Source organism: Solanum dulcamara, chromosome 9 (genome assembly GCF_947179165.1).
Source record: "Solanum dulcamara chromosome 9, daSolDulc1.2, whole genome shotgun sequence".
Taxonomy (NCBI): domain Eukaryota; kingdom Viridiplantae; phylum Streptophyta; class Magnoliopsida; order Solanales; family Solanaceae; genus Solanum; species Solanum dulcamara.
In genome coordinates this window covers 74,884,593-74,901,006 of record NC_077245.1, presented here as the reverse complement: position 1 = coordinate 74,901,006, position 16,414 = coordinate 74,884,593, and the positions used below count along the sequence as shown (strand labels likewise).

General features: G+C 35.3%; 2 protein-coding genes across 3 annotated transcripts; one reads left to right on the top strand and one right to left on the bottom strand.

The window, feature by feature from the left end:
* Positions 1 to 1,985: 1,985 nt before the first annotated feature.
* On the top strand, positions 1,986 to 8,546 carry LOC129904031 (uncharacterized). Of its 2 annotated transcripts, none has more exons than XM_055979558.1 (11): positions 1,986 to 2,114; positions 2,253 to 2,315; positions 3,527 to 3,593; positions 4,975 to 5,040; positions 5,385 to 5,478; positions 5,568 to 5,684; positions 5,860 to 5,960; positions 6,666 to 6,740; positions 6,821 to 6,913; positions 7,275 to 7,595; positions 8,139 to 8,546. In XM_055979558.1, the coding sequence occupies exons 2-10, from the start codon at positions 2,302 to 2,304 to the stop codon at positions 7,584 to 7,586; spliced, it is 939 nt and encodes a 312-aa protein (XP_055835533.1). In that variant the 5' UTR covers positions 1,986 to 2,114; positions 2,253 to 2,301; the 3' UTR covers positions 7,587 to 7,595; positions 8,139 to 8,546. The 2 variants fall into 2 exon arrangements, with proteins under 2 accessions (XP_055835533.1, XP_055835535.1); XM_055979560.1 differs by having other exon boundaries at positions 8,099 to 8,546.
* A 617-nt stretch (positions 8,547 to 9,163) lies between these two features.
* Positions 9,164 to 16,414, bottom strand: LOC129902526 (T-complex protein 1 subunit beta). Its single transcript, XM_055977819.1, has 12 exons — positions 16,299 to 16,414; positions 15,517 to 15,560; positions 15,380 to 15,436; positions 15,130 to 15,195; positions 14,915 to 15,026; positions 13,911 to 14,039; positions 13,169 to 13,240; positions 12,820 to 12,935; positions 12,359 to 12,435; positions 11,185 to 11,670; positions 10,440 to 10,755; positions 9,164 to 9,536 (listed from the first exon to the last, which is right to left on the bottom strand). The coding sequence occupies exons 2-12, from the start codon at positions 15,520 to 15,522 to the stop codon at positions 9,393 to 9,395; spliced, it is 1,581 nt and encodes a 526-aa protein (XP_055833794.1). The 5' UTR covers positions 15,523 to 15,560; positions 16,299 to 16,414; the 3' UTR covers positions 9,164 to 9,392.

The following is a 16,414-nucleotide window of genomic DNA, read 5'->3' as shown; positions in this document are numbered from 1 at the left end:
TTTTTGATAAATCTCTTGCTTAATTAAAGACATTACAAATCAATTTTAAAAAAAAAATGAGAGTGAAGAAGCCAAGACAAAATATCAAAAAATGCATGATAAAGTATATTAAAAAAGGAACGGTAATTATAATAAAATAATATGATAAAACATGTTATTGGTTCCTCTAGGAGTGTTCATGATTTGGGTAAAAATCGATCCAAGTCGAAAAATCAAACCAAACCGATCAAATAAATCAATTTTTTATTTGGTTTGGTTTTATATTTTTAAAAACCGATAATATTTGGTTCGATTTTGATTTTGTTTAAAAAAATCGAAGAAATAAACGAACCGAACCGATAAATTATATACATATTATTTTATAATTATATATAAATAATATATTATTTTTTATGAACACTTTTTTATACAAAAAATACAGCACACTAATTTAAAATAATATGATATGATACGTCTTTTATTTGTACAATCATATCATTAGCTTATGCATTATTCAGTAAGTTTATGTTGTTTAGTACATTAAATTAGCTAACAATATAATAGGGAAGTTAAAAATAATTAAAGTTTTAGTATTAGAATTATAAGGTCCAAAATAGAATGAAGACAATTTATTTTTTTGAATGAATTATTGTCTTTTTTTTCTCTTTTGAATGAATAGTTTCTTTTATTTTTGTTTATAGCTAATAACCGAATCGAACCAAATCGAAATCGATAACAATCTAACCGATGGATGTATATTTTAATTGGTTTGGTTTGGTTTGGTTTTAATAAATTTAAAATTGATTAAATTGATTTAATTTTGATTTTCACCAATAACCGATTCAAATCGACTCGTGAACACCCTAGGTTCCTCTAATACCTTGTTTGGATGCCTATTACATATCACATAATATTATATGATATCATATTGTATGGTGTTATTTTGATTAATATAATGTTTGAATAGAATTTATCCTTTTTTGTTATTACATAGTATCATGCATCAACAATTTAATTTTGATTTTCACCAATAACCGATTCAAATCGACTTGTGAACACCCTAGGTTCTTCTAATACCTTGTTTGGATGCCAATTACATATCACATAATATTATATGATATCATATTGTATGGTGTTATTTTGATTAATATAATGTTTGAATAGAATTTATCCTTTTTTGTTATTACATAGTATCATGCATCAACAATTTAAAGGATAAACATAAAATAGGATGGGGATTAAGTTGTTACAACAAAATATGATAAAAAATAATAATAATTATAGGGGAAATGATCAAAAATACTCTTAAACTGTTTGAAATGAACAAAAATGCCCTCCGTTTATAGGTTGGTCCAAAAATGTCCTTATTGTTAATTTAATTGGTCAAAAATGCTTTTTTTCGAATAAAATTTCCTTATTGTTAATTTGAAAAAAGACATTTTTGACCCATTAAATAATAATAAGGGCATTTTTGACCAAAATATTGACGGCAAGAGCATTTTTGGATCAAATTATAAACGAAGGGCATTTTTGTTCATCTCAAATAATTTAATGACTTTTTTGGCCCTTTTCCCATAATTAAATTATAAAAAGACATAAGGTAACAACGTGATTACAATAGACCTTGTTTGGATGGTTGTTATTCATTATATTGTATTGTATTGTTAGTCTAAATACAATATTTATTTTGATTATTACTTCAATTCTATTGTATCGTATCGTATAAATTCATCATTAAACGACAATAAAAAGACCTATATTGTGTAACGAACCACACTTAAATAAAAAGAAAAAAGACATAATATATAAATATGTCATTTAACTTGATCTCAGTTCATATTTATGTACTCTATCTTTGGGTATGCACAAATAGACACTTAAACTTATATAAAATTAAACAAGTAGACATACATATCGTATATGACATAATACACGTACGGCATAAAATTATCACGTAAAATGCCATATAGAATGAAGGTGTATATTTATTCAAATTTTGAAGAAAAAATGGTACAACCACAGCGAGCGTAAAAAGTAAAAAAGGGACTCCGTATTAACGCCGCCGCCCGACGGCGAATTGGAAGCTTTTGTTAACTCAGTTAACTTTCCGGCGAGAAATCGCATGATTTGATCAGGTATATGCAATATCTAACTTGAGCTGATTAATTTTTCACGAGATTTTTTTCTTTGTTTTACTTGCTGATGAACCGATTTTGCCAAAGTCTCAGCACGTGTAAAAAAATGTAAAATTCATTTTTTTTCGTTTTTGACAGAGAGATAAATTTCAGCTGAGTGTTGTTCAACTCTGTGCATTGATTTTCTATGGAGGCAGATAGGTAAGTAAGCTAAAAAAAATATTATCCCAAGAATATTTATGTGTAATCTAGGAAGTAGTGTTGTCAATGGCACGTTTAATGAAGCGAGGGTCACACAATGTGTTGAATGCTTCGCCTCGCATTATGTGTGTTTCAATGGCCAAGATTCTAAGGCATGTTTTTCCTTGCCAATGAGCCTCTACATTGAACAATTGATATTTCATTTTTATTGTAATTTAGTTTTAATTTCTTTGTTCATTCATGCTTATAATAATTTGTCTTGGACTAAACATATATATATTTGTATGTTTTCTCCTCATTAAAGCTCACGCTTTATTTTGGACTTCGTGCTTAAAGTCCCAACGGACCTTAAACATTTTTTGTGCTTTTTGATTTTGATAACACTACTAGGAAGATACTATGGGGTGGGATGGATTGGGATTGGGGGCTTAAGGGGGTGAGGCATGGGCGGAGCCACCTTAGGCAAAGGGTGTTCCAGCACGCACCCTTTGCCGGAGATTATGTGGTGTACAAAGATTAGATGCTAGTTATTAGGGGTGTTTATTTAATTTTGCACACCTTTAACACAACTAAAAGAAAATTTGCACACTCTTCGTCAAATTCCTGGCTCCACCTATGAGGTAGGTGGAGTAGGGAGTCGGTGGTGGTGGGAGTTGGGGGCGTAGGGAGTGGGAGGTGGAGAGGAGACTATGAGCTTGGAATGCCAGGCTGAAGGAAAATGTAATTTTGTTTTCAGAATCAATCTCTCTTGCTTAGACTTGTTTGGGACTGTGGCGTTGTTGTTGATTTGTCTTGCTTATATACCACCATTTAGAAAATGCAATCAATCTGATCACTTTGCCTGTTTAGTATTAGTTGATAAAACCAAACGTAATGACGTTACATCAGGCTTATTTGCACGCACTTTTTCATATTTTGGTTAGTAGAATACGTACCAGTAGTTTGTTATGTAGATTAGCGAAAACCATTCTTAGTATGATGACTACAAAATTATAGAGAAATTGTGTTTTATCATCACTTAGTTTATGACATCTGTAAAAAGAATGTACGCATATTCTTGTGTTTCCTCAAAATTATTGTACCTAATTATACGCCCTTTTTTTGTGAAATGTATTACCTATATTTTACCTACATACAGATATTGGTCTTTTCTTGCTTATGATTTCTTGTGTTTATGTCATTTGGTGGTCTAAAGTCTAAATTCATACCAGGTTAAATTCTCCACACACTTCTTCAATTTTCATTGATGTTCTAGGTCATCAACTTCAGTTTTGCCAGGTAATTGGGCCTTTGAATATAGTATGTATCCTTTCTTTTCTTTTCTTTTGGCTATGTTTATGACTACTGACCCACAGCGATTCCCCTAATTTCATGCCATTTGAATTTTGGTATCTATACTGAGGTACTAAATGAAAAGCATGTTTTCTTGATAAATAATGAAAACGAGAATCATTATTTTCATTTTATTTGACTTAAAGAACAAAAATTTTGCAATGAACACAACACCAACATACCCAGTGTGAAAGTGAGGGTTGGGAAGGGTGGGGTGTACGCAAACCTTATCCCTATCTCGTGTGAGGTAGATATGTTGTTTCCGCTAGACCCTTAGCTCATGAAAAGCGTTATCAAAAATAGGGTTGACAAATACAAACAACAATAACAACATATCCGGTGAAATTCCACAAGTGGGGTCTGGGGAGGGTAGGATGTACGCAGACCTTACCACTACCTCATAGAGATAGAGAGTCTGTTTTCGAAAGACTCTCGGCTCAAAAGTCACAGTTTCAAGTACGAGAGAAAAACAATATATATAGCATAATGAAAAAAAAAATAATAAAAAAAAATGCAATGCAAAATTTACAAGACAAGAACAATAACTATAGCAAAGTACTGCGATAATTAAAGGCAATAGCAACACAACTATAAAGGCACGCCTAGACCTACGACCACCTTAAACCGACACACGGCAAGACACCATTCTATCCCTACTAGCCTTCTATCCTAATCCGCGATCTCCACTCTTTTCTATCTAAGGTCATGTCCTCGGTGATATGGAGTAGCGTCATATCTTGTCTAATCACCTCTCTCCAATACTTTTTCGGTCTACCCTTACCTCTCCGCATAGCCCCCAAATCCAACCGCTCGCACCTCCTAACTGGGGTGTCAGGGTTGACAAATACAAGAGTAAAAGTCATGGTGAAAATACTGTAGAAAATAGCAAAGATAACCCAAGTAAAAAAAACGGTAGTAATACAGTTGAAGAATAAGATAATAATAATAATGGTACTGAAAAGTAGATGAGGTAGCAACTAAGTTGCTCTAAAGTTAGAACGATGCTCTCCCACAGGAAAGAGAGAAATTACTCGAAAAATTATGCAATGAACATAAGAAAAAAGTGAAATTTAGCTTTCACTGACAGTGATACTTATCAACATTTCTTCAGCTCCTCAAAGCACTTCCCGATAAATTGGACAATCTAGAAGGGTTTTGCTTTTACCAAACAGTGCATGGATATAAGTTTTTTTAACTTGCTGTTTCTTGTTAAAATATTTGTCTTTACTACCTTCTTAGCTCTCTTTGGAGGTCAGCCTCCACCTTCTTTCCAATATTGTATCTTGAATTATTGGCTTTCCTTTTTTGCTTTTTTTTTTTATGACAGGATCCTAATTCGAAGCATTTAGGCACTACTGTTTGGGATGCATCTATGGTTTTAGTAAAATTTCTGGTAAGGTTTAAAGTTTCCTCTAGTATGCTTCAACTTCAATTTACTCAACACTGCTTTGTTTTGATCTGCTACGCATAAAAATAATATGAGTTTCTATATTACTGTAAGACATGAATAATTTTCTTATCCTTGCTACCATACTGTATTCCTTCTTTTTTCCGCTTTTGTTACAACTGAATGTGATTTTTTTAGTTGCCTTCTTCGTTTTCCTTTTCTGAGTTGGGGCTGGAATATCGAGATCATTGGCTTTAAATAAAAGTCTTTTTCTTCAGTTATTCAAGCTTATATCTCTACATGTACATCTATTACTTTATCAGATGGAAACTTTTGATTTGAATTTATAGGAAAGAAATTGTCGAAAGGGAAGGTTCTCTCCATCTAAATTGAGAGGAAAGCGTGTGATTGAACTTGGGGCAGGTTGTGGTGTAGCAGGATTTGGTAGGTGGCCTATACTTATTAGACTCAATTTTTTAGATGCCATCTACAGTTAGATAATTCTTTATCTGAAATTGAACAAATCTCCACAGGCATGGCATTGCTTGGATGTGATGTAGTTTCAACTGACCAAACTGAGGTTTTGCCATTGCTAATGAGAAACGTTGAGCGTAATACTTCCAGGATAATGCAGACAATCTCAGATCCAGGTTTCAAATTAATGCGTCATTTGGATCTTTTTAGCTTTTTGAACTGTATATTCTCTATAATTTGTTGTACTTTTATATGCAAACTGAACTTTGTCCTGTTGACTTCTTCAAATTTAATTTTGAGAGGATGTAGTTGAAAATACTATGATCTGACTGAAAGCTATATTCCTTGTAGATTCATTTGGTTCCATACAGGCTGCAGAGTTGGATTGGGGTAATGAAACTCATATAAAGGCTGTTGGCCCTCCGTTCGACTATATCATTGGGACTGATGTTGTAAGTTTATATTCGATAGGGTAGTCAAATTCTACTTGTTCCTTTGCAGGCCTTTGCTTTACACTGAGAACTGAAAAGAAATATTGTTATTCTGCTAAGAGAAGCGAGACACACAGTTTTTGGAACCAATGATCGTACGTACATTTCAGTGCTAGTAAAAACAAAAAGGAATCTGTATCCATGATGATTTTCCATTGGGCATAGTGCATCTTTTCTCATTTGGTTTCAGTGGTGTATGGTATTTTGTGCCACAGTTTTTAATTCGGATATGATTTTTCAGAGTGGATGGTGTAGGAATTTTCTTAGATGAGGACATGATAAAGTAAGCTGTTCGTTTCTTCAGCACACCGGATATCTTTTATGAAATATAAATTTGTGCAGAAGCCGTTATTAGTATCGTTTCCAGAAATCATCTTAGGTCTTTTTTTCTCTCTAAGTGAATCTAGTGCTCTGTAACAGGTGTATTCCTAATGATTGCCAATGTGTCTCTCCTTTTCCAAGATTGTTTTCTTTAAGCAATATTCCAATCCCCACCATCTGATTAAAACACAGGAAAAAAAGAATAGTTACGCGTCTCTCTACAATCTAAAATTCGCTTCAACATTTCCCTTGGCTGTCAACTAATCAATAGAAAGTTACTAGGAAATAGCTGTCTTATTTCTCTATTGTAGTTTATCTACACTAATAATTACCTATCTTTACTAGGTTTATGCAGAGCATCTTTTGGAACCACTTTTGCAGACAATAATTGCACTGTCTGGACCGAAGACAACAATTTTGGTGCTGTATCCTCTAAAGTTTTATAGAACTTACAGAATTTATTCTCTTTTTGTTATTGTTAATGAACTTTTCATTTACAGTTGGGTCATGAAATCCGATCGACAAATGTCCATGAAAAGATGCTTGAGATGTGGAAGAGACATTTTGAGGTCAAAACTGTTCCAAAAGCAAAGGTAACTAACTTCGAGTGCATCCTACTGACATCTCATGCTAGCCGTCAACTAGGCCTTATATTCTCCTATCATCAGTTATGTGTATATTGTGGAACTTAATTATGGTAATTTTTACTTGAGATAGTTGCAGTAAATTTTGCATTTGCAAATGGTTTTGTTAATTTTGTTTAAGGGGCTTCCAATTAAATAATCAGATCGACCATGGATGTCTATCCATGTTTTAAGTTCTTGATACCGAATGCTCCAACCGTTGAGCTGATTTTTTCCGTCTCCAATTTGTCCTATGTCCAAAATTTAGGGTTATAGATCAGTTAAGATGTTTGGACATTTCTTTCTATCACCTGGACTTACTTCTATGCAGATGGATAGTACGTACCAACACCCAAGCATCCAGTTATACATAATGAGCTTTAAGACACAAGGAAGTACCTCGGAAATTGTTAGACTGATGGCTCAGCAGCAGAATGAAGAGGTTGCGGACAGAGAAATTAAGCATGGATCAGATGAAGATGAAAGTAAATACGGGTTTAATCAAAATGATCCGACTGACAATGAATGCAAGGTAGACAACAACCTGGTTATGGATCTAGAGAACAGAAAACTTAGTGATTGGGAAGTTAGAAGATGTGGTGCGATGGCTGCTAGGCTTCTTCGTGATGTCAAGATAACATAAATTATAGAGGTTAGCAGATTTTTTCGTTTCAGTGCAAATGTTTTTGAGTTTGCCATACTTCTCTTGTTATTTTGTTGTCGTTATTTTCTTTTCAATAATGTTTTGATTTCATTTCGTTTGAGGTCTATGGGCAACAGTCTCCCTACCTTTGTGACAAAGGTATGGGTAAGGTCTACGTATATCCTCCCCTCCCCAGACCCCACTTGTGGAACTACACTGGGTATGTTGTTGTTGGCATACTTTTCATGTGTGCATATCGTGCAAAATAACCATTTTAGGATCAACCCCCCTTCTAATCTGCAAGTGCTTGAAAACCTCATCCAAAACTAAACAAGAAGTAACATTGTGATCTTTGTGCATGCATCCGTGGACTCATCTATTTCCTTTTTTCTCCGCTATTTTTGCTGCAAGGAAAAGTGGAGATATTTTCTATAACACTACCCCAACGTGCTTAATTTTATCAGATTCAGGAAAATGATTGACAAATATTTTTCGTGATTTGGTTTTTGTAGGATAATTTCTTTCAAGTATCTATGGCATTTTGTTTGGCAGGTGCTAAAATGGCATTACCACTACCAACACTGTCGCACACTGTACTACAAGCCAATGACATTGAGGCAAGATTGTCTTTTCGCCAGAAGTATACTAGTCTTTGAAGTGCATCTTATTGTCCAAGTTCTAACCCAAAATACATCGAAAGAACCACGTATTCTGCTTCTATAAAGTTGGACATGTTAGCTTTTGGCAGCATACCACCAGTTGCACTGCGGAGATGCAAATTACTAGCATGTTAGACCTCAGTTTTTTGAACTTGTTTGGGGTTTTTTGAAGATGTGTGAAGAAAGATGATTTCTCAATCTTGTGACTTGGATGTTCAAGTTCAGATGTTGATGTTTTAACTAATTTAACAAGACAGATAATTGCTTCATTTAATCAAAAGCTGATCATCTATTCCATGCATGTTTAACTTTTATCTTAGAGGGGTTCATGTTACGTCTAGTATGGTTTTGAAAATTTCAGTTTCGATTTGTAAAAATGTTCTATCATGCCCTTAACCCATTGGAGTATTTATTCAATCACATCGTTAGGGGCTCCTAGAATATGGCACCCTTGGGGTTTTCTATTTGATTGTATCGAAAGGTCCAATGAATTGAGATTTCCTTATTGGTCCAGATCATTTAAGGGCGAGCAGATCATTTATGATGAAGAGGATGAACTTCAAGAGATACTCTTGCCTAGAAGACAGATTACCTTAGACCTCCTTGCTTCTCTCATGGTACACTCCTCTTCCAGCCAAGCCCCTTTCTCCTCTGTCCACAGAGACAAAATATAGGAGTTGGTGCCAATAATTAGTCACAGAAGAATGGACTCACCAAATCAGGATCACTAACTAAACTGAACTAAATTGTCATGAATCCTAATTTTTAGGTTTGGTTTGTGTTGTATAAGTCGATAAGCACAATTTGTTTGACTTCAACTTACATACAGTGGAGAATAATAACTTACACAATGGTACCAACTCTTTCGTACTTGAAATGAATAAAAATCTCCTAGTGTTAATTGAAAACAAATATATGTATAGGAGTAACAGAAACATGCATTTTCTTAAAAACTTACATGATGAAACATACCAAAACATTTCCTCAAAACACAAAAACCTACTCAGAATAGTGCATTTTAGCATTGTTCGAATAGCAATCTATTGTTTTGGTTCGTTTACCACTTTCAACATCTATCACCTCAAATTCTCAAACCATAAATAGAATACGAGTCATCTCAACGGCTTAAACATGACCAATGTTGTTTTTACATTCCCTCCCTCCTCCGTGGGGCACAAGTGATGATTTCGTCAACCCTAAGGATCATCTCAGCAGCCTCAGTGGCAGAGAGCAATACCGCCTGTTTAACTTTGAACGATTCGGATATTCCTAGCTCTGACATATCTCCAACCTGTCAAAGATGCCCAGATGGATAAGTAAATTTAGACAAGTACTACTCTCAATAAGCAAGCAAGAGTTTGATAGTCTGCACATGATCACGAAGACTGTAATACTGTTAAGGACCACGAAAACAACATAAAGAACAAAACAAAACAAAAAGAAAGTCCCCTCCTGAATCGGAAGAACAAAGGCCAGTTTATCTTTGCTTCATCCTTTTCCCATTCAAGCCACACAAGGAAAGAGACGTTCCATTCCATCTCTTCCATTTTGGTTGATGTTCAACTAAATCACCTATTGTTTCTTATTTCTATAGTTAGCAAACAACCTTTAGGCATGAAAAAACGAGATCAGAGTAAGGCCCCCAATAGCTGCTGCTTTACCGTTAAAAGTGTCAGCAATAGAACTATTGTCAAACAAGTAAAGCAAAGGAACACTTATGTAAGGTGTAGGAAAACAATGACTTTGTCAACGAGAGAGAGAGAGAGAGAGAGAGAGAGAGAGAAGGAGAGGCAAACATGGCCTTTATCAAACATCGAGTTGCAAACAAATTAAGCACCAACTATCTCAAGTTAAATGGTGGTTATGGTGAAATCTCCTGAGAAGGAAAAAAGATGTGACGAGAGATATACTTTTCTGCTTATGAGTGGATGCACTGTGAAATATGTGCTTCGTAAAGATGTAGGACATCTCATGAAAGTATTGACCGTATTAAGCATATGAACTTAAGGATATTGCATCAGTTGTAGATTTTATCATTTCCATCGTTGCACTTATTTTATCGCAGAAACTAAAGCAAATTCAAGTAAAAAGAAAGCAGATACAACAAGCTCAGAACAGCTCCCTACTCAAAACTGTTCTGAACTCATAGCGTAACAACAAAGCTCATTTGAAAAATCTTAAATCAATTACTCACAGATCCAGAGATGACATCAATTCCTGCGTTGCTTTCCTCCTTGTGGTGTTCAGCACGAAGCTGAGCAATCAGCTCAGCACTGTCTAACCCGGCATTGTCGGCAATGGTGGTTGGAATTGCCAAAAGCGCACGGGTAAAAGCCTCAATTGCATGAGATCTTTTACCGGGGGTCTTCTTAGCTAGTTCATCAACCGCCTTAGCCATCACCATCTCGGGCCATCCACCTCCAAGTAGAACCCTGCTGTCATTTACTGTCTGAGATAGTACACACAATGCATCGTGCAGAGATCTTTCAGCTTCATCCAGTACATGAGGGCTGAAAATAAGAACAAAGGGAGATGTTAACAAGGATATTCATCACAAGTAGAACACATCATCATATTTAAAACCCAATAAGGAAAACACAAAACTCCAGAAGCAATGCAAGGTGGCCCAATTATCATCAGCTCCATTTTCAGAGAACACAAGCACTGAGTAGGGCAGGTCCTCTAGTAAAAGTAAAAACAAACAAACAAACAATGCTTCTTTTTTTCCTTTACATAAAAAATAATTATCTCTAGACTTCTAAAACAAATTCAAATGCTCAAACAACCTAAAAGATGGGAGAGGTAAAAATTAGGCATCCACAATGTCTTGGTTTAATATTCACGCAAGGGACATCACAGTTATGCATGACAAGCTTGAACAAACAAGTGAAAGAAATGAAAATAAAAGGCAGACACTGTAACCTGTAACATCAACTCACCTTGCACCTCTCAGAACAATTGTACATGCCTGACCCATTGCAACCCCAGAGAAGTGGATCAGCTTATCCTCACCAATCATGATCTCCTCGATAAGTTTGCAGTGACCAAGTTTGACAGACTCTGGGTTATCAAAGGTTGACGCAATTTCTCCCCCAGTAACTAAACCCAACCGCTCAATACCATCAAAGTCAGCATGCTCTATTGCAAGTATCCCTGCATCAGCAAATAGTTCCTCGGGGAAATTGTAGATCAGCTGTCGGTTAACAAAGCAATTTATTCCATGACTAATGATCTTTTGCACCTTCTCCCTCATTTTTTCCTTTTCAGCTGCTTCTAGATCAGCAACCTTGGCCATTGAGTCAACTCGAACACGTGCGCCATATATCTTCACTTTATCTGTATCCATAGCAGTATTTGCCACCAAAATCTTAGCATTTTCGATGCGTTTTGGTTGGCCAACCCCAATCTTTTTGTCCAAAATAAACCTACAAAAAAAAAACTTTACTACCACTTCAAAGGAGAATCTGTAACGAAAAGCTTGTCCTAGACACATTGATTTGTCTTTCAACGAGAAAAAGGAACTGCAGAAACTTATATTCCACGGAGAGGGGGACTGGGGTAACAGGAAAAACTTATTACTTGTATAAAACACCAGAAATTAATTCTAAATCAAGTCCGGCTTATATGGTTTGGGATCATTTAATGTGGATTGAGTGTTTTCAGCTACTCTAATCTAGAAAGTACTGGAAGAAACAAACACCAATCTAGCCAAGTACTGGAACAAGGTCAACTGAGCATCGTGGAAGGATTCTGTACATCCATCCTAGATGACCAACACAAGACAATAACCTAGGGCCATGATGGCTCAAGGCAGACTCTTCTAGAATTAGTTAAGGCCCAAGAAAACCAACTATACGACATCAGGTTCATCAACTAAAGGATACAGTAACAATTGCAGTGGAATCACATTGGATAAACAGACTGTTTTCACTAATGTAAACAAAGAACAAAAACGCAAGCATCAATAAAGCACTACAGTCATATGTCTTCAATCGGAAATTACCATGTTTGAGAATGAACAGATAAATCAAAGAAGAGCCTAGACATGGGAAAACAATGCATGTAAATAGTAAATAGATCAAACCAAAAGAACTCTTGAGTTTATTTACTCACCCTTCATCTAAAAATGAATCCTTCAATGACCCTCCAGGTTTCTTAATTATCTGAATTGATTCAAGATTGGTACTGCCCTGTTATTACAGTCAATTTAGTCAAAAGATTGAAAACACAATATATGAATAAAACTAACAAACGGAAGGGGATGGTAAGAGTAAATGGGAGAACACACATCTTTTTACCAATAGATAAGTGACAGACTCATCTTCATGTTAATTTTCCACATTTTGATAATATAAAGAAGTTAATGAACTATTCGCTTAAAGAAAGCAAAAAAGTCCTAATTTGGAGAAATCAAATCTCAATCACTTTGAAGAAAAATATTTAGTGCTTGATGGAAAAAGGAAAGACTGTTTATTTATAGATAAGGAAGAGGAAAACTAAGTTTCATTCACATTAGAATATTGATTAATGCAGATCTGTTCTACGTAAGTTGTTAAAGCAGATGAAATATTGACCTTTAACCTCATAACCGCATCAACAGCCAGTTTTGCAAAATGCTCCTTGTCCTGAGACAAGATTTTTGAGCTCAAGGTAGTCCTTGCAATATTCATCAAGTCTGATCTAAACTTCTCTGCAACATAAAACGGAAATGACCATATCATAATGAGTAAAGCAAGATAAATAAATAACACTTGGACTGATTAGATTGACTATCAGCTACTAGCATCCAGAAAAAAGTTATCCTGGCATAGTTCAAAGAGTAAGAGGTATACCAGTCTAAGGAAAATCAAAATCAATATATGCCATTAAATGTAGGTTCTCTACTATGATGTTACACACAACTGACAACTCAAGCAACAATACCTGCATCCTGCTTGTTATCCACGACCTTCTGCTCTAGAACATTGCGTGCACACTCAGATGCCATCCGGAAACCTGTTATAAAGAAACAAATAAAATAATTATATGTACACTACGTATGAACCGGATTAGGTACCTCAGATACTATTAACTTAAAATATAACTAAGAAATAGGAACTTGCTACGTTTTGGCTTGATAAGCAGAATAGAAAAAGGATTTTAACTGTTTTTGGATGGAAATGCTGGGGTGTGAAGGAATTTATGCCGCCTCTAGGCAATATCTCCTTTATAGTAGTTGAAGTTTTTAAAAGTAGGTATACGACCAAGTTTACATCACACCTCGACTATCCCACTAGGTACCTTCTACGTCCTTACAAGGCACTCTCTGCTCACCAAGACTGATAGGCGGAAGAAATCAATGAAAAACAAAAATTATCCCAAGACCTCAGCATTCAATCACTACTCATGTTACTAATGTACAGATACCTAGGAAGCTATATACTGATGTTCTGGTGCAAACTTAAATCCTATCATAGCATTCAATATCATCAAAGGAAAAATAGTCGAGCTTTTTCTAGAATAACAACCGTCAAGCATTGGAAAGCAAGTACACTGGATGCTTCAATAAATAAAAGAAAAGATGCCCAATGAAAGACAAAATAGCAAGCAAGTACTGCAGTAATGGTACATACACGTGTGTATGCCTGTATGAAATATGTTAAGACATCAGATCATCAGAACAAACCTGCTATAATTGTCATTGGATGAATTTTTGCATTTACCAGCTTCTCTGCCTCTCTCAAAAGTTCTCCAGCCAAAACAACTACTGAAGTTGTCCCATCACCCACTTCATCATCCTGTACCTTGGAGATATCTTACAAAGGGTCAAGGTATAACATTGCATAAATCACATCATTTTGTTCCCCAGGAATCGGATCTTTCCTATGATGAAGCTTCAGTGTCTATCTCCTTCAACTATCTGTAAAAGGTCTTAAATAAGTAGTACATGTCTGACCTTTATTTTAAATGACAACTTAAGCCGAAAAAGAAAGAGGAAGTAAGTTGTGGTGTAATCTTCCTCTGAACCCATATACCTGTTTATGCATTTGTCCAAATGAACCTATTAAACACTATGTTGAGTGGATTCGTTTTTGGGTATGATCCAACTATACCTTCAGCAAGAGAGCTGAACTATCGACGCCCATAAGAAAAATGATCACAGATGCAGAACTAGGATTTCTAGAACATGGGCGCACCACTAAAAAAAAGAAGAAAAAACGTATGAAGTAGGAATTGATCCCTAGTTCTCTAGGTAAATAACTCAACATTCAACCAAGTGCACCATACAACCTTTTTGGAGCGTGGGTGCAAACAAATAATATTATATCAATTCTAAAAAACATATACTCCCTCCGTTTCAAAAAAAAATGGCCACCTTTCCTTTTAAATTTGTTTCAAAAAGAATGACTCCTTTCCTTTTTTGGTAAAACTTCAATTTCAACTTTCCACGTGGCGTGTTTAAGGCCACAAGATTAAAGGGTATTTTGGTACATTTGACATAACTTTAATTTAGGACCACAAGATAGAAAGTCTTCTTTGTTTTCTTAAACTCCGTGCCAAGTCAAACTAGACCATTCTTTTTGAAACTGAGAGAGTAAATAAAAAACTGCACCATAATTTACATACTAAATTCGCCCACACACTTACTTCAGGGAAAAATAACAAGGAACACAAACATATCAAGGATACCCACAAGGACCTTGGCAGCTGGATTATCAATATGAAGGGACTTCAAAATTGTCGCGCCATCATTGGTAACTGTAACGCTGTGTCCTCTACCTGTAGATTGCAGAATTTTATCCTGCAAATTCAATTTGCAACAAAATGTAGTATCTGTCAAAACCACCACAATCCTAACTCTTCTCAGTACCTCAAAATTACATAACCGAAAACTCAGTTCTTACCATTCCCTTAGGTCCTAAGGTTGTCTTTACCAAGTCAGCAATTGCCATTGCTCCAATAAAGGATGCCTGAATTTGGAAACAGTCAAATAGTTTCAGAAAATTGAAAATAATAGTCATAATTAAGCCTCTATAAGCCTGTAAGAAAATGTAGCAGAACTTCATGTGTGTGTGTGTATATAATGGCAATGCAACTAGCAAGCTTGTCTTTCTCACATAATGCCCCATATTTGGGTAACAAAATGAGACTTACCATCCTAGCTCGCTCACCCTTTTCTTCAGTGGCTTCATCTTTGAAGAGTTTGTCAATCTGAGAACGTAAAAAACATTAGATATGGAATCCACAAGCTAAACATTATTAAAACAAATCCAAAAAAAAAAAAAACATACCGCCATTAGAAAGAAATTGGAGGTGTGAAGCTGAATCTCAACAACTATTTAAAACAACAAAACAGTTGTAATATCAGAACACTGCAGAGTCGGTTCAAGAATAATTTTAAATAATTCAAACCCTAAAATAGATAAAACCTACTGCCCTTTTTCAATTCAAGTGTGAACCCTAAACAACTACTGATCTACAACATGATGTAGAAGAATTAGACCATGCAACCCAAATCTCAATACAACAACATACCCAATGTAGTCCAACAAAGTGGGGTCAGAGAAGGGTAGAGTATACACAGTCCTTACCCCTAATCTTAGAGACAACCAAAAACAATAGATAGTAACAAACAGAAACTACAATACTACAATATACTAATCGAGGTACTAGGAACAAAAGAGAGTAAAAGAAATCGAAGGAAGCAATAATACTATGACTACTTACGAGCTTTCTACCCTAATCCGTGTCCTACACGCCCTATAATCTAAGGTCATGTCCTCAGCAATCCAAATCTTAACCCCAAGAATAAATTTCTTATTACCACAACAAAAAATTAAGGAAATAAAAATCAAATCTTTAATGCAAAACAAAACAAAATCAGGTCATTTAACGAATACCCATTACTTAAAAAGTCTCAAACAATAGATACAAAGTGAATAAATCAGCAAAAAGCATAACAAAAGTTACATGAAAAAATCAAGATTAGGGCAAAAGATGCGTAGAAAACTAAACAAATCAAAAAGAGTTTGTTCACTACTATGAGAGATGATGGGAAAAGACGAAAATGCACCTGAAGAATATAATGCCGTCGACGGTGGCGGCGCCGGAAAAAGGTTAAAGCAGTGAAAGTGGGAAAGTGAGAAGGGTTTCAGAGGAAGTGAGAAGAGTTTTGCTAAAATGGAGGTT

Excerpts from the sequence above, each read along its gene's own strand:
- LOC129904031 (XM_055979558.1), top strand. Across the intron at positions 5,041-5,384 it reads TGGTTTTAGTAAAATTTCTG|GAAAGAAATTGTCGAAAGGG; the intron begins GTAAGGTTTAAA and ends TTGAATTTATAG. Across the intron at positions 5,961-6,665 it reads ATATCATTGGGACTGATGTT|GTTTATGCAGAGCATCTTTT; the intron begins GTAAGTTTATAT and ends TATCTTTACTAG.
- LOC129902526 (XM_055977819.1), bottom strand. Across the intron at positions 15,027-15,129 it reads CCTTAGGACCTAAGGGAATG|GATAAAATTCTGCAATCTAC; the intron begins GTAAGAACTGAG and ends TTGAATTTGCAG. Across the intron at positions 12,936-13,168 it reads GGATAACAAGCAGGATGCAG|AGAAGTTTAGATCAGACTTG; the intron begins GTATTGTTGCTT and ends TTTATGTTGCAG.